Source organism: Rhopalosiphum maidis, chromosome 1, assembly GCF_003676215.2.
Source record: "Rhopalosiphum maidis isolate BTI-1 chromosome 1, ASM367621v3, whole genome shotgun sequence".
Classification (NCBI taxonomy): Eukaryota; Metazoa; Arthropoda; class Insecta; order Hemiptera; family Aphididae; genus Rhopalosiphum; species Rhopalosiphum maidis.
Window position 1 is genome coordinate 90,050,436 of NC_040877.1, and position 16,104 is coordinate 90,066,539.

The 16,104-nt window shown below is 26.0% G+C and overlaps 1 protein-coding gene across 3 annotated transcripts in view; it reads left to right on the forward strand.

Annotated features, from left to right (window-relative positions):
- LOC113552163 overlaps positions 1–15,740 on the forward strand; it is a 148,439-nt gene extending 132,699 nt beyond the window's left edge. For 2 of the 3 annotated variants that reach the window (XM_026954894.1, XM_026954895.1), the window contains exons 4-7: positions 2,099–2,280; positions 3,386–3,584; positions 14,946–15,052; positions 15,431–15,556. In XM_026954894.1, the coding sequence (XP_026810695.1) occupies positions 2,099–2,280; positions 3,386–3,584; positions 14,946–15,052; positions 15,431–15,556 (614 nt within the window). Of the gene's footprint in view, positions 1–2,098; positions 2,281–3,385; positions 3,585–14,945; positions 15,053–15,430 lie in introns of all 3 variants that reach the window. The other variant, XM_026954893.2, reaches the window with a different exon arrangement.
- Positions 15,741–16,104: the final 364 nt, after the last annotated feature.

The following is a 16,104-nucleotide window of genomic DNA, read 5'->3' on the forward strand; positions in this document are numbered from 1 at the left end:
CCGTAATCATTACCGTACAAATTCAAAAAATAGCCTCACCAATTCATGTTAATTGTTAATTATTAAAAATAAACATTTGACAAAGGGGAAAGCTGGTAAAACGTACGTCGTTAAAAAACCAAAACGGTTTAATTTTACATGCATAAACGAATGTACCACACTACTATAAAAAAAACACTGTTTAACAAACAAAACAAGAATAATATAATTTAAAAAAGATGATATTCATCGACCAGATTTAATAAGTTTGTGTTATATGTTAAGTATACGCGACGATCATTGGTACACTTTAAAAAATAAAACATAATCAGAAGACAATGAAAATTTTAATTGTGTTTCAGTATTGTGATAAAACTTTAACGTTGAACCAATTCTGATTTTTGTTTCACTGACCTATTATTACTGCAATATATAATTTTAATAACGTATGGTGGTATGAGTGTTGATAGAAAGAATCTAACATATGTACAAAAATAAGCGTGTTAACGAGTTTATGTATATTATCAATCTATCATAAAAAACTAAAATAAAAAAAATGTTATTACTGCACGAAAAAAAAATAATTTTAGAGGATCTAAATTCAATAATATATGCTTATGAAGTTATATTAGTTTTATAATAATATATAATAATATGAATTGCTATTTATCGTATTAATCCTGAATCATCACACCCACCGATTCGGTAGTTTTAAAAATTTTAATTTTATAATACTAATATTTTAACGTGTTTTATAAGTTCTATGTCATGGACACATTTTTTAATGGTATAGTCTTATTTTTTTATTTAGGGCATTACAATTTGAGTTCTAACAGTTATTAAAAATTAAATATATAAATAACTTTTATTGCAGAATTATATTATAATGTTAATAAAATGAAGATAATCAAATTAATATTCCAAAATTACTCATTAAAACATAAACCAACGTTTTATCTAAAATAAAAATTATATTTTTCTTCTATATAACTGCACATATTTCAATTTAATATAATAATATCAATGTTTAAATAGTACTTAAAACGTATAAAAAAAACTTCTAGTTACCTTGTGTATATAAAAAATAATTTAACAAATTAGGTTTTATAATCATTACAAAAATATTCGAGGCATATTATAAATTAATAAATTATAATCAGAGTAAATTCTTATTGTTACCGTAAATAAAAATTAAGGCAAACAATTGCTCCTAAATAATGTTGATAAATGTATATAAATTTTAACATACATCTATAGTATATACTATATAATATTATATACATTAAACTTTGTATACCCAGATTAAAAGCTACAGTCCAATTAAGCCTTTTACACGCTATACTATACATATCATAAGTCATGATTATAAGTAATTTTAGATTAAATCCTCCTATACGGGATTACATATAAAACATCAACTGCCATCTTTCATTTCAAATTATCTGAATAGCATTATGTTATCTATTATTGAATCTACGCTATTTAGTGCGCAAAACCAGTATCATTTTGCGTGGAATAATTTGGAAGTTATTCTGATAACCATTGAGTAGGTATTAAATGGTAAGAAATATTAACTCGGTTTTAGAATTGTTAATCGGTTTAAGGTATTTTTAAACATTAAATAGTAAATACCTACAAAAAAATATCATATAATCTACTAGAATTAATAATAAAATCAAATACAAATTAATACAATTTTCTAACTCATATTTTGTAAATATTTTATTGGAGTCAAGGTATACAAAGTAATATCATTAAAAAATTTTTTCCAACCAATCATTTTTCTTGGGGGAGAAGTGATACTATACAGTCAATATTTTTTTATGAAATACATATTTTATCGGTATTTTTTTCATGTCTTACAATATTTAAGATTTTTTTTATGTTTAACATTGTAATAAGATTTAAAAATTTAAAGATATTAATAAAACACAAAGACCTTGATTTGAAGAAGTTTCGAACAACTACTGGGATATTCTGAGATTATACTTAAAACATCAGGATTTTTTATAGCACTTTATCTAAAAAAAAAAAAAAAACGTCTAAAATATATAGCGTAAGGGGAAGTAATCAAACTGAAAATTGAACAAGCAATTATTAATAAATTATATTTTTTAAGGCGGTCAGACTAAAGAAGAAGTCATAGAAACAAATGAAAGATTGAGAGCAGTACGAATTCGTTTGGAAGAATCCTATGATACGGCTAAAAAGTCACTCATTACACTAATGACTAAGTACACAGAGAGTAAGTCAACGCGAAATGTCTTCCAAAGGTATAATCTTCTGAAGGCTATGATTAAGGTAAGATATTATTATTAAGAAATAAAAGGTACATCCTACACTCTGTTACACGATATTGTTAAAGATAATTTTAATATAACACAAAAAAAAATATCAGTGTTTAGAATATAGGTAACTGTGGTTTCACATACCTCTGACGAAATAAAAAAAAAATTTATTATGAATGACTGTACAGAAGAAATAATTTATCACATTTTAACCTGTATTTCAACATTTCAAATAGCAAAACTCAGTAAATTAAATTTTTTTATAGAAAAGAATAATAAACATTTAGATTTTCGTTAAAATGTCTACTATAATACCTTAAAAATTAGAGCCTAATGATTGGTAGCTATGAATTAAAATTGGTGTACACGGATAATATATTATAAATTAAATTTCAACTTACTATTATTAGCATTATGATAACTACCATATTATTGACTACGGGTTTTATTATTTTTTTAATTTATTGAAATATAGTACAAATTGAATTTTATATTTGCCTAACTAATCATGCCATACAGCATAAGTTACTGATACAAAAGCCATAAATGGCATATCCTATTAACAGATCCAAATAACGTTGACTAAAAATAACATTCATTTTTATTCATTATGTTTATTAATTCAAAGTAGTGTACTGATGTTAACACGAAATAAATTATTTTGTAATTGATTTCATTCAAAGCACCATAAAATACGTTAATAATATTTGAATACATACACGCATATGTATTTTTTAATTTCTTCATTTTATAAACACTATCATATTATTATTATTCTTTCATTCCAACCGTGCACAATCGCATAAATATAAAATGTTTTCGTGATAAAATAATGAACAAGAAATGACCTAAACACTACTGTGACTGACTACTTTTAAACGGAAAGTTTCGGATACTTTTCAAAACTCTATTGTCTTTTGTCAAAAGTTATATCATTTATCACAGGCCATTCTTCTCGCCGTTAAAATATTATACCAATAAACCCTAACACTTTTTCTCAACTTAAATGTCACACACATTATTATTACTATATGGTCAAATTCAATAAACCCGTTTGTTAATATACCTACGTCGTCCGTTTTTATTTATACTGGTTTTTTTTTTTTTTTTGTTTAAAGGAAGTTATCCGGTTGGAAACACAATATTGGACACTGGTCGAGATACCTAAACAAGAGAAACAAGAGACGGTACCGTCATTCGTGCTTAGGGCGTGTGGGATTGTGGAAAAATCGCAAAAGTCTGGTGAAGGTGTCAAGTCTACGGCTAAATTAGCTGAAGAGGATGAAAAGAAACGAGAACGTATTGATAGACTTTGTGGTAAGCGTATCTAAAATTTTTAATATTACAGTATTTTATTATAGTTTATAATTATTAATTGCATCGTAAAAAGTAAAATGCTTCCTGATTAAATAAAAACATTAGAGTATTGTAAAAATATTGTAATATCTAATACTATACGTCTATACCAATTCTATATATTGTATAGTTACATTAAAAATCTAATAAACATAACAGATAGATAACATTTATAATTATACAGCGGAAGACATTTAAATCAATGCGTTATATGATATAATTGCAGCTGTCAACATTTTTTTATGTTTGTCACACTGTTTAATACTGCGCTATCAAGTCTCACGTAAACGGGTCTGATATCACTTTTATGTAAAAACTTATATTTTTAAAAATACATCTCATCTTAAACTAGTGATTCAATTTTTTTTTCATTTTTGTATTAAATAAATTATTAAAACTTGTTTATTATCACATTTTTTCAAAATATTTCAATATACATACATCTTATAACATATCTAGTTTCATCAAACTGATTTACAGTTTTCCAAACAATGAAGAAGTGTGACCCGCATTTTTTTTTTTTAATGAACGGTAATAAATTAAATTTTAATTTATCTGATTTTTTAAGTTCTCTGTAAAATTTTACATAGAACCTGATACAAATTTAATAATCACAGCTCATTTAATGGACGTTGATCTAAAAAAAAAGTTGATTACACTTACTACCTTATCGACGAAAAAATCGATATAAGTAGTAAAAATAATTGTAATACATATTATATAAAAATGCAAATCACCCGAATGACTACAACATTTGATAATAAATTACTGCTCAGTTTACTTTAATGTAGTATATTATATATAACTAGATTATGTTTGATCTATACATATACGTGTATTTAATAATTAATACAAAAGGATATTTTTTTAATGTCGGTAAATATAAATGTTACCTATTTAAAAAAAATGTTTTTCAAGTTATTTGATTATTAAAATTAATCTTTTCATTCATTCCATAGAAATTTTCACATTATATAATATGGAAATAAAAATTAATATCAAGGTAGACACATTATATGTTTTTTAATGAAGTAAAATGTATACATTTTTTTATTATTATTTTTTTTAGGAAATATTGACTTTTAATTTATAACTTTGATTTATATTATTATTACTTCTTTATGTTTTTGATCATTTACAACAGTAAAATAACAGAATTACATTTCCAAAAACGTGTGCAGATGACGTTTTTGTGTAATAAATGATAGGAATACTAAAGCTCAAATAAGAATATATTATGTACGTGTAGAAAATGTCGCCTACTTTTAAAATAATGATATGATACAATTTTCAAAACTTCTTTTTCAAAGATATTTTAGAAATGTAATAAAAAAAGGAAGAATATCAAATACCAGATTAAATCAGTAAGCTTAAAATATATTTCATGAATGGTTATACTAAGTACAGAATGTAATTTAAATACCTATATAAACGATAAATGAATATTTCAAATAAAAATATTATAATATTATAACAACTAAGGTTTATCATAATATTGAGGAAACGTTTTGCGACATAAATATTTGTAATACTTTTATTATATCTTTAAAAATATACTCAATAATATCTTATATTCATAAAATATTTTCCGTATTTATTTAATAAACTTTAACATAATTTTTCAAATTAATAAATATAGTTTTTTCACTGTAATCAAGAGTTTAAACTAATTAGTGTTATGTAGGCAATTGTATGTATACTTTTTTGTTTTCCAATCTACTATTTCTGAAAACATCAATTATGAGCCTTTGTATAATGTATTTTATTAGAATCTGTTTAATGTATAGTTAATATACAAAGTATTTATTTGTTTTTATAATATATTTTGTTTATGTAAGTACTGAATATTATATGCTTTTCCAACACATATCATAATAAAATAGTGTTGAATTGATCACAATATCATATTGCCACGTATACATGTCTTATAATTGACTTATATTTAAAAAACGAATTTTGTAAAATAGAACAACCAACCTCTTTTTATTTTATATTCTGTATATTTTATAATCATTTTTGATTAAAATCTATTATCACTTCTAAGTATTTGAAAAAAAATATAATTTTAATCGATTTACAATTGCAACTAGTTATGTAAACATCTCATTACGCAATATTTTATTTTATTTTAATGTAAAAGCACGAATACTTTTTCATAGTTGTACAAAGTTTTATAAAGATATACCCAATAGGAAGTTGTCGGCGAATAGCAATTATTGGTAAGCCTACTAATTTATTTATGTGAAGCGGCAATAGATTTTTTTCCCATCTATGGAAAATTATATATCACATATATATATATGATACTAGTATACGATATATTGATTATAATAATAATTAGACATAAACTCATCACTTGAAATACTTTCAATGTGTTTATGTTAGACGATTTTGGTTGACTCCAGATTTAAATGCTATATGACTGAATGGGAGCTAAAATAGCATTGTAGGTGAGCATTTTGTTTTTGTAGCTAAATTTGGATAGCGCAGAAAATGTGTGTTATATTGTTTTCTTTTATTTCTGGTATAATCTTTCTGGATGAGGCTTTTTTTAATAGTTATTTCAAAGCAATTTATTGAATTCGATTTTGGCAAGTACTCATTGTTTAAAATAAGTGGAAGACATTCTTTCTGATTTAAAGTGAAATTGACTTGAGTTGATTTTGGTCCGTTTAGTTTACCTAATTTCTTTAGTTTAATTTAATTCTGGAAGAGATCTAGTCGAGGTAGTGTTGTACTTGTTCAAACAGGAACAAATGGACGCAGCCGTCTGGGCACGAGGAAAAATTATATTAAATATATATGTATTATATAAAGTAAAAGAAACTTTTACATATACGTATGACAATAATATAAATATATATATTAAAATAATTATATAACATTATAGTTTATAAGTATATATTTTATTCAAATACACATAAATTCAAAATTTTGCTACAAAATATATTAATTTAAAATTCAATAGTTACTCAACAGAAATATTTCACGACTACTCCTCTCAAAAATAACAAAATTCTACTTTGTTTATAATTTTCAACTATTTTTAAAATCCTCTTAACAACATCATTATATTTTTTTTAAGGGGACTATTTCCTGCTTTTAATTGACTATAATAAAATCCTCCACCTGCTTGTACTTTTTGAAGACACGTTATAAAAGACCACATACATGAATGATTAACGCCCATCATCTCCGAGTTTAGTTTTCTATTAGCAGCTTCGCTGTGATTGTTAGTTCTGTTTTTTTTTTTATTAAAAACTCTATTATACGTGCTCCATATATTATTAGGTAGAAATAATAATAATTGTAATCGACAATCTTTTTCATTTCCATTACTTTGTAAAAAGTAATTGTCTTCAAACTAATCTAGTAAAGGTTGTATTCGTCTGGTAAGTATTTCCGACAACAATTCAATTGCCAAATCATTATCATTAATTGGAATGAACTTCAATGCTACAACCATTTTCATTAAGATTTAAATACCTTTTGAATTATTATATTTTATAATAATGTCTTAAATGTCTTAAATAATCATCAGATATTGATAAAGAATTTTTTTAATATTGAATTGATCAATTGATAGTGTGATTTCTTATCTTTGAGCGATGTATCTGTTTATCTCCGTAACGTATTTATCATAGTGATGCCATATTTTTTGGTATGTTGTAAACTATCTTGAAAAGTTATTTCCAATCAATTTGTTATGTTATGTACCTCTGTTTGTTATTGGAATATTGTTGTTATAAAGTATTAAACTGTGTAAACTAATAAGAAATCATTTCATATAAAATGATTTGGATATAAAATAAATTTTAATATACTATTATCATTGATTTTGACACTGTGAACAATTATTTTCAAGTTGAGAAATTAATAATCATTTGTCATAGACTCATAGACACGGATGCTTATTACTTATAGAGACACACGTTTTAAAATTTAAATAAATTTTACTAAATTTAGGATACAAGTATGTGTAGGTATTGAATTCTATAATATATTATAACTGCAAAATATAATGAATAATACTTGCATGTCATATATTGACCGTACATTAAGTATAAGTAGTTTCTATATTGGTACTTGAGGGTGGGATATTTTAGTTTTTAGTTTTTGATAACTCACAAATTTTATTTTATTATTTATTTTTAGTTTTTTGTTAGGTTTAAAAGTTAAGTTGAAAGTAAAAACCTTTGCATTATTATCTATAAAGTTGGTAAAACAAGAAAATCTACTAAACATTCATTAAACTTTGTAAATCCGTTATTTAAGTCTAGGTGGTTGTATATATACTAATGTATGATTCATTTGTACCTAACTATAGTAATACTTTAATAATAAAATCCCTGAGTTTTAAACTTCTAACTTCTATTCATTTTTTAGTCAATTTTATACTCAATTCAATAATGACAATTATATAACATATGACTGTGTGTTAATGTCACGTAATAGAAACCTTATTTTAAAGTTTGCAACCAAAAGTTTCCAATCATACTCTTAAACTATGAATATTATAAGTTCTTGTTATTATTTATATTTACATTTAAAGTACCTATATTATTAAATTAATTAATCGAGCATATTGATTATTGAACATACTTAAATGCGTTGTATATAACCAAAATAATATATTATAAATATTTAATAATAGTAATGAAAATTACAATTTTTTATTCGAAATTAAAATTTAGCATTTATTATCACAATATCGCGTGATGCATACATAAATAGTAATAATTAGTGTTCGTGTTTACTAATTTTCAAAATATTATAACGAGTAGCTAAAACGCTAATAATATATCTAAAACGATATCTACTCATATTGTAATCTTATATGAAGCGATTCACGGCATAAAATTATATTATTTAATTATATTATTTGTAATTCATTCGGATAGATAACTAACCCTCTAGCTAGTTTATCATCATGACAAGACATTTTTGATCTAATGATATCCACTGCAGACTTTTGACGTTTACCAATTTTCATCGACGTTCAACAATATATTATATTTTAGTGTATAATATTTAGTTCATGAATGGGAAAATATTGTATAGAATAATACATTGAACAACATAATACGATACATATTATTATACACAATTAGTAATTATTATTATTGTTGCAGTAATGTCGTTATATGTATTTCGGGGATAGCTTGTATGTAAGTTATGTCGTCGTGTAATTATTATGTTATAATTTAATAATTTATGTATATTTATAACGTGAATATGTTATAACAAGACAGTAATTTTTTTGGTAAAATTGTGTGTTTTTATAAAAGTACATATTCTAAATAATTTAGTCATTAAAATATATTTAATTTATTTTTTAAAATGATATATAATTAAATATAATTAAAAATATATAACAACTTTCATAAATTCTTTATCGTTATGACTTTTCGGTGATTTTACTTTTTTAAATATTAATAACATACCTTTTTAATTTTAAATTCAAAAGCTACATTTTGAAGATTCAAATGAATAAGAATAGGATTTTAAGCTTGCAATTAGTTAGTAATAATAAAACGTACAAGTGTTTAGATAAGCGTTTCAAAGTTGAGATGAACGAAGATGTGTTCCAATAACATTTGCACACCACTCGTTGGCTTACTCGAAATTAAAACTTTATATTATTACGTACTGTGTGTATTATATATACACAATATATCCGATAATAATGAATATAAACGAAAATATTTTGCTTCTTTCTACGAATTTAAAAATATTGGTTGTCACTCAAAACCCAGTACAGCTCTCAAAGAATAAAGACGACAGCAAATAGAAGTGTAACGACTTCGAGTTTTGTGGAAAAGCAACGTTTCCCAAAACACATAAATTTACCAAGAAAATGGCTGTGCTTGATGATAAAAGAATCGCCCTGTATCGTGTAACGATATTATGTATATTATTATATTCACACATAGCATACAGCTATATATCATACTGCATAAAGGCAAAGCTAACACGTAGGTACAGAGACAGTGAACACAATAGCAGCAGCGGTGTCGGCAATGGTGGTGGCGGCAGCGGCGGCGGCGGTGGACAAGCGCAATAGCAGCGGACTGCGCGGAGCTATCTCAAATAATCCTGCCGAAAATCTCGCTTAGAGGTTGTTCGACTAGAAGATTCGTCCGCCGGTAACTGCAGCGAAACAACGAAACTAATAATAATAATATAACAATATTATACATCGGCGGAGCTTAAGTATATATACGTATACGCGTGTATATATTCGTAAACGCGCCCGAACGCGGTCGATAATACCCGTATATTATGCCGTGTACAGCGAGCGAGCGGCTCTCGTTACGGTCAATTTTCACCGTCGAATATCCCTCTCGCGGTTCGAAAGTTTCTCCGGCCCTCTGTTTGCCGAACAGAAATTATAATAATATATATAATAATGTTGTGTATTAACACGACAATGCGTTGAGGCGGCGGCTGCACACCGTAACTGTATCCGCGCGGCATAATAATAACATATTACACGTAGGTACAGTGTAGTTCTTTGGATCCGATAGATAATACTATTTTATTTATTTTTTATTGTTACAGCATCAACACATAATGGTTATTAGCTTACAATTAGATTATGTATATAGTTATGTACATAAGGGGTTTTTACAATGATGTTTAAAAATAATGTAAATTAAGTTAAATTAAGTTGTATGTTTCAATTTTTCTTTTAAATGTGATTATTTTTTCTGTGTCAGCATAGGGTCCTATGGCTTCGTATAGGTTATCTTGTATTTCGCATTCTTTTCCGGCGTTCGCGAAGATTTGGCAGTAGATGATGATGTATTTGACTGTAATGAAAGAATTACAAGAGCGGCATGTAAGAGATATCCATGAGTAACTCTCGTGTGGCCAATTCTAAGTCGGTTCATGATTAATTCTTCTTTTCGATTTGAATAGTTGAGTTTTGGCCAAGGCTCAACTGGCGCCAATCTGAGTCTCATAATTGTACGCAATATCTGTCAACGTTCCTGATTATATCAACTGGAGACATAAGCGAAAGTGTTAAGGAGTTGGGGTTACTTATAGCCCTTCGGGCTGCTTTGTCTGCTCCTTCGTCTGCTCCTTCGTTTCCTCTAATATTGCAGTGCCCCGGAGTATAATACAATTATATGCACTCGGGTTAGTGTTAAAATGTTTTTTTTTTATTATTATTATTATTATTATTATTAGTGTTTGTGGTGTTATGTTAGTGTTGTTTCAATTTATGGATTAAACGTTTTTCCTGAATTATTATTCAATGAAATTTCAACAACTCGTGTATACAGTCAATATAGACTGCTATAATCGTATATACTCATTATATCCTGTAAATCAAATATTGAAATGTTAAAGTTTCGTTTTTATATTATTAAATTTTGTTCGTTTGTGAAAATGTCTTTTTTTTTCTTTTATTGGCACAGTGTATTCGTTTGCCTAGTGATTAGGGTCGATATCCTTGTCGATCATTCGTCATATCTTATGACGTTACGTGCAATATATTATATATTGCCAATTATTGATGTTTTCTCCAGTAACGCTCGTACGATTATTATATTATCGTGGTAACGTTCATCGCCTTTGAAAACAAATTACAATAAACTGCTGTGCAGTTAGATAAGGTTTTAATATCGTGGATTACGAATTATTACTTTTTGTAATTTGTAATCCACTACTGAATTCGCCATTTGCTACTGACACTTTGAATAATAATAGTATTAATAGGAAGTTATCCTCGTATATAGAATAAGTAACGGTACTTGACGTATATTTGCTTTAATTAAAATTAAAACAAATGCCAGGATAACAAATGTAATTATTTTGTTAAATAAAATAGTATAGGTACAATGTACGAACTACAAAATATATACTTTTATAGGAATAATCCTGTTTTATTTTCTAAAACTATGTTTGTACTATTATGATTTATGAGATATAGCAACAAATTAAATAACTAACAATATCTAGTCAAAAATTAAACTAAATTGTTTTATGAAAAATTACAAATTTTGCTGCTTAATTATTGTAAGTTTAATAGGTAATACAATAATCTTACATACTTACTTCTAATAGTTTGCCACCAAACATGTCTAGTATTAAATCTAAAACGTGACGTCTGAACAATTGTGGTTCTGTGTGTGTCTGTGTGCACTGACTACTGAGTGCCCCACAATCACAATGATGTACGTAATATCTGGACTTCCCGAAATCGATCTGTCGCCATACAGCAAGTTATATATTTCCAATCTCCTTAAATATCGTAGTCTAATGTAATGCTTGTGATTCATTTATATTTCAGCCACAACATTTTGGCTAATTAAAAATATTTGTACTTCCCCGATTGTCGAAAACCAATTTGAATATTATAATATATAGTTTTTAAAATTGTTTATGCGTTAAGAAAACAATAAAACTTTTTACTTTTAATTATTAAAAACTTATCATTTCCTTTTTTTTTCACAAAATACTCAAAGATATTATTAATTATTTGTGCAGTATAATATCTTTCAATTTTCATATTTTGAACTTTATTAACCAAAGAATAACGACCTAACTATGTCACGTACAGCAGCGGCACGTCTATTTTAAAAATTATAATGCTTAATAAGTATGATACCACCTTATGTATTCATACAAATTAGGAGTCTCTGTCTCTAAAGATTAGTGCTATAGAAATAGAATATCTTTTTAGCTAAGAGAATTATATTTTGATAATTAACCAAAAAGTTAAAACCTCATCTCCCCAAATGCACATCTGTACCATTGATGCCACTTTTAGAATATTTTTATTCGTTACATGCATTTATTTTAGAGGTAGTAAAGCCCGAGTAGAAGGATCATTTATAGTTTAAACAAATTAAAAATAGACTAAAATCAACCTAACCACAAGATAAACGTATTATTTTTTTGTAATTTAGGTTTAAACTAATTCCTGGTTAAGTACCTTTACTGTAGGACAGACTCTGCAATTTCAATCCAAGTATACTTATACCTGTTTTATTCGTGTCCTTTTATATTAAACTTAAATTATTTTATCGAATAGATTGCACACATAAATTTTTTCTTATTAAAACGGGACTAAAATAATTGTACTAAAAAAAATAATTTCATAAATAGGAAACGTTTTAGTTTCAGATGGATAGCTGAATCCATAACTATAGTAGTGTTGATAAAATACCAGCGTATTAGCATACTTTAATAGACTATTCCATTTATATTTTCTTTTCGTTCAAATTAACTAATTTTCAATGTACTAAATCAATTAATACAGTTAACACTAATAATAAATAACTATAAATGATCAGTTTTGATTCTCAAATACTAAATATATTACAGTTGTATATAACTTAAAAGCTAAATAAATATACTCGTACATAGGTCATTTTTTCTTAGAATTTTTTATGTACTATTTACAACCGTCAAAACGGAAAATAAAAGTTTTCAGCTCCTCTGAAAACCATGCCATTTTACTCATTGTTATCCACTGCGTTTTCTGTTAGTCCCATGGCATTTTAGACTAAATCCACTAAATACGAATCCAAAATACTACCAGTGTATAACCCTATCAAAAAATGTGCACAACCCTCATAATATAGAGCTCAAACTCAAACATTTATATTTTCGCATAATTTATATATAATAAATTCAAACGACATGAAATACCACAGCTGATTATTCTCCGATATAATATATATTTTAAAACACAATTATTATCATGTTAAAAATCACACTAATAATGCACGCGAGACAATGTAACAATACTTGAAATGTCACATAATTGAATGCGGGGTTGTAATTGGGTTTCATAAAACAATCCATTTGAAAATGACAAACAATAGTGAACGAATTCAATAGGTATATTTTTTTTTTGTTTTGTTTTCCATGCGATTAATACAAAACCGCGTTAGCCTTTTAATATAATATGACCATCGGGGTGCTAAAATAATAATACATATGTCTTACAAAATATTATAATGTGTCTTTAACACGTGAATTTCAGGTAACGATTCGGTTATCTCGCTTAATCATTACTCAGAAATGAAAATATTCAATAACTGATTTTTCATAGTATCACTTAATAGCTAATTTTTTTGTAGCTAAAATATTGCGATTTTTAAAGCCTATAATTAAAAATACATCCTAACCATTTTATTCTTTGAGATAGCAAGTTTAAAAATATTCTATATCTGTATTAATCAAACATAATAGTAATTTACATTTAACCTAATCTATATTATATTTTTATAATATAATATAAAATGTAATATTATTTAAAATGTATTTAGAGAGAAATTATTCTTCTATTTAGTTAAATTATTATTATTAAAAAATGAAAAAATTCTATCCTTAAAATGGTTTAAGTGTTGATACATTAAAAATGTACCTATGTTTGACGATAATATTTTATGTGTTATGATAACTGATAATAAATCCTTCGACCTCAATTTAACATCGATAAATTATATTGTGTTTATCTTACAAACATAATAATGTTGAGGTATTTTAACACAATTGCACTATAGTAGACCCCAATCTATGACCTTTCATTATTCAAACATATTGTGCTTGAGTATTAAAAATAAATAATATAATGCTCAAAATAATATTAAAATAATTTTTTAAATAAAAACTACTAAAATATATAAATATTTTCTTTTTAACTTATACTATTGGTGTTGATATAGTTTAAAAGAGTACAATAAATACTTTTTCTCTTTAAAAAGTTATATAACATAATTAACCACAATTAATTTATTTACATAAACCTTACTATAATATAAGATCTACACTATGTTCTATCTGAAATTTACTATATAAAAAAGTATTTTACACACATATTTTCCAAAGTATAAATAATAAATGTTGATTATTTTATTTTCATTTGACCGTAAATATTATATTTTATTGGTTTAAAACAAAACCTAAATTATTATGACAATATAACTTAATTAACAATTGAATCACGGTTTTATTTATTAATTACTCAAACTGATTGCAAAATAAATAATATTTATAACAATGAATAATTTTATATTTTTAAATTTTAACTACTGTTATGAAATACTTTTTAGAATTTAGTAATTATAATTCAAAATATACTTTTTAATTTTAATTTTACTAGCGATTGATTTAAAAATAAACTTTTCAATAGCAACTATAAGGTTAATTGCATAATAATATACCATCGTATTAAACTAAATCTGTACCCTAATTATTATTATTAATAATAAATAGTAAATATTATCTACCACTTGAAAGTAATTTAATAATTAATCACTCAATTTAATGAAATGTATGATTATTAATTATTCGTATTTGCAGACATGACGACAGCTCAAATTGAAGCAGAGAATACACAAATGACAAACGACCTTTACCGATTGTTAAAGAAATACACTGGTCTAAGAAATCTTATAAGAGAACTGAAGGTATAAATATTATTACCATACCTACTACATAATAATGTTCATATTTATAATTTACGAAAGTGTATATAATATTTACTCTCCTATCAAATTCTTAAGTATACCTTTAATAATATGAAATTAGTTTACGGAATTGATCAACCCATTGAGGTTAATCTGATTTCTGAAAATACATTTAAAAAACGTTATGTCAATCAATTCTACTTGTTAATTAATTTTACATATTTTACAAAACTGTTATCTCAGTGGCTATAAATATTATTTACCGAAGCCGTTTGTATCGATTATCAACTCTGAATTGACACATACGCCATTCTCAGTTGCCGCAATTGTAAAATTTTGTTACTTGGCATCTAACTTGGTTGATTTATTTTGCTACAGGTAGAATACGTCAACTCAAAAGTGTACCCGATATTTCCACGTTACAATATACTGAAAGACTTAATAAAGGACATCATGCATCATCAGGAATACATGGAAGTCTGCCACGAAGTTGATGCTGTATAAACGAGGGACGAAGAAGGACGACGCACAAATCTTTTATACGCACACATAAAAATTAAATATAAAAATGAATATATACACGGCATTTATTTAAATTTATGACCGACGAACAAAATAAAATCGGAGTGTTGTGTGCTAGTGTATAATATATTTTTGTGTGTAAATAAGTGTGTAGTATATTTGTGTGAGTATGAGTGTGAGTGCGCGGGTGTGTGTGTGTATGTGCGTGTACGAATGAATGTGTGTATGAATGTATGTGTGTATAAATGCGAGTGTATGTATGTGTATGTATGATAATGTGCATGTGTGTGCGTGTGCATGTGTTTTTTATCTGAATCGTGCCAAGCTACATTTTATTTCAACATTTTTCCTGCGTACTTTTAGTCATTTGAATAATGTGTTTCCACCAAATTTGAAGATACCTATGGATATCATCACATTTGCTTTTATCGCATTTTACCGTTATCGACAGGAAAAATTCAATGTCTCATTTTCGTTTTTTTCCCGAGGAGAAAACCCAATTTTATGACGTTTTTCAATATTTCCCTTTT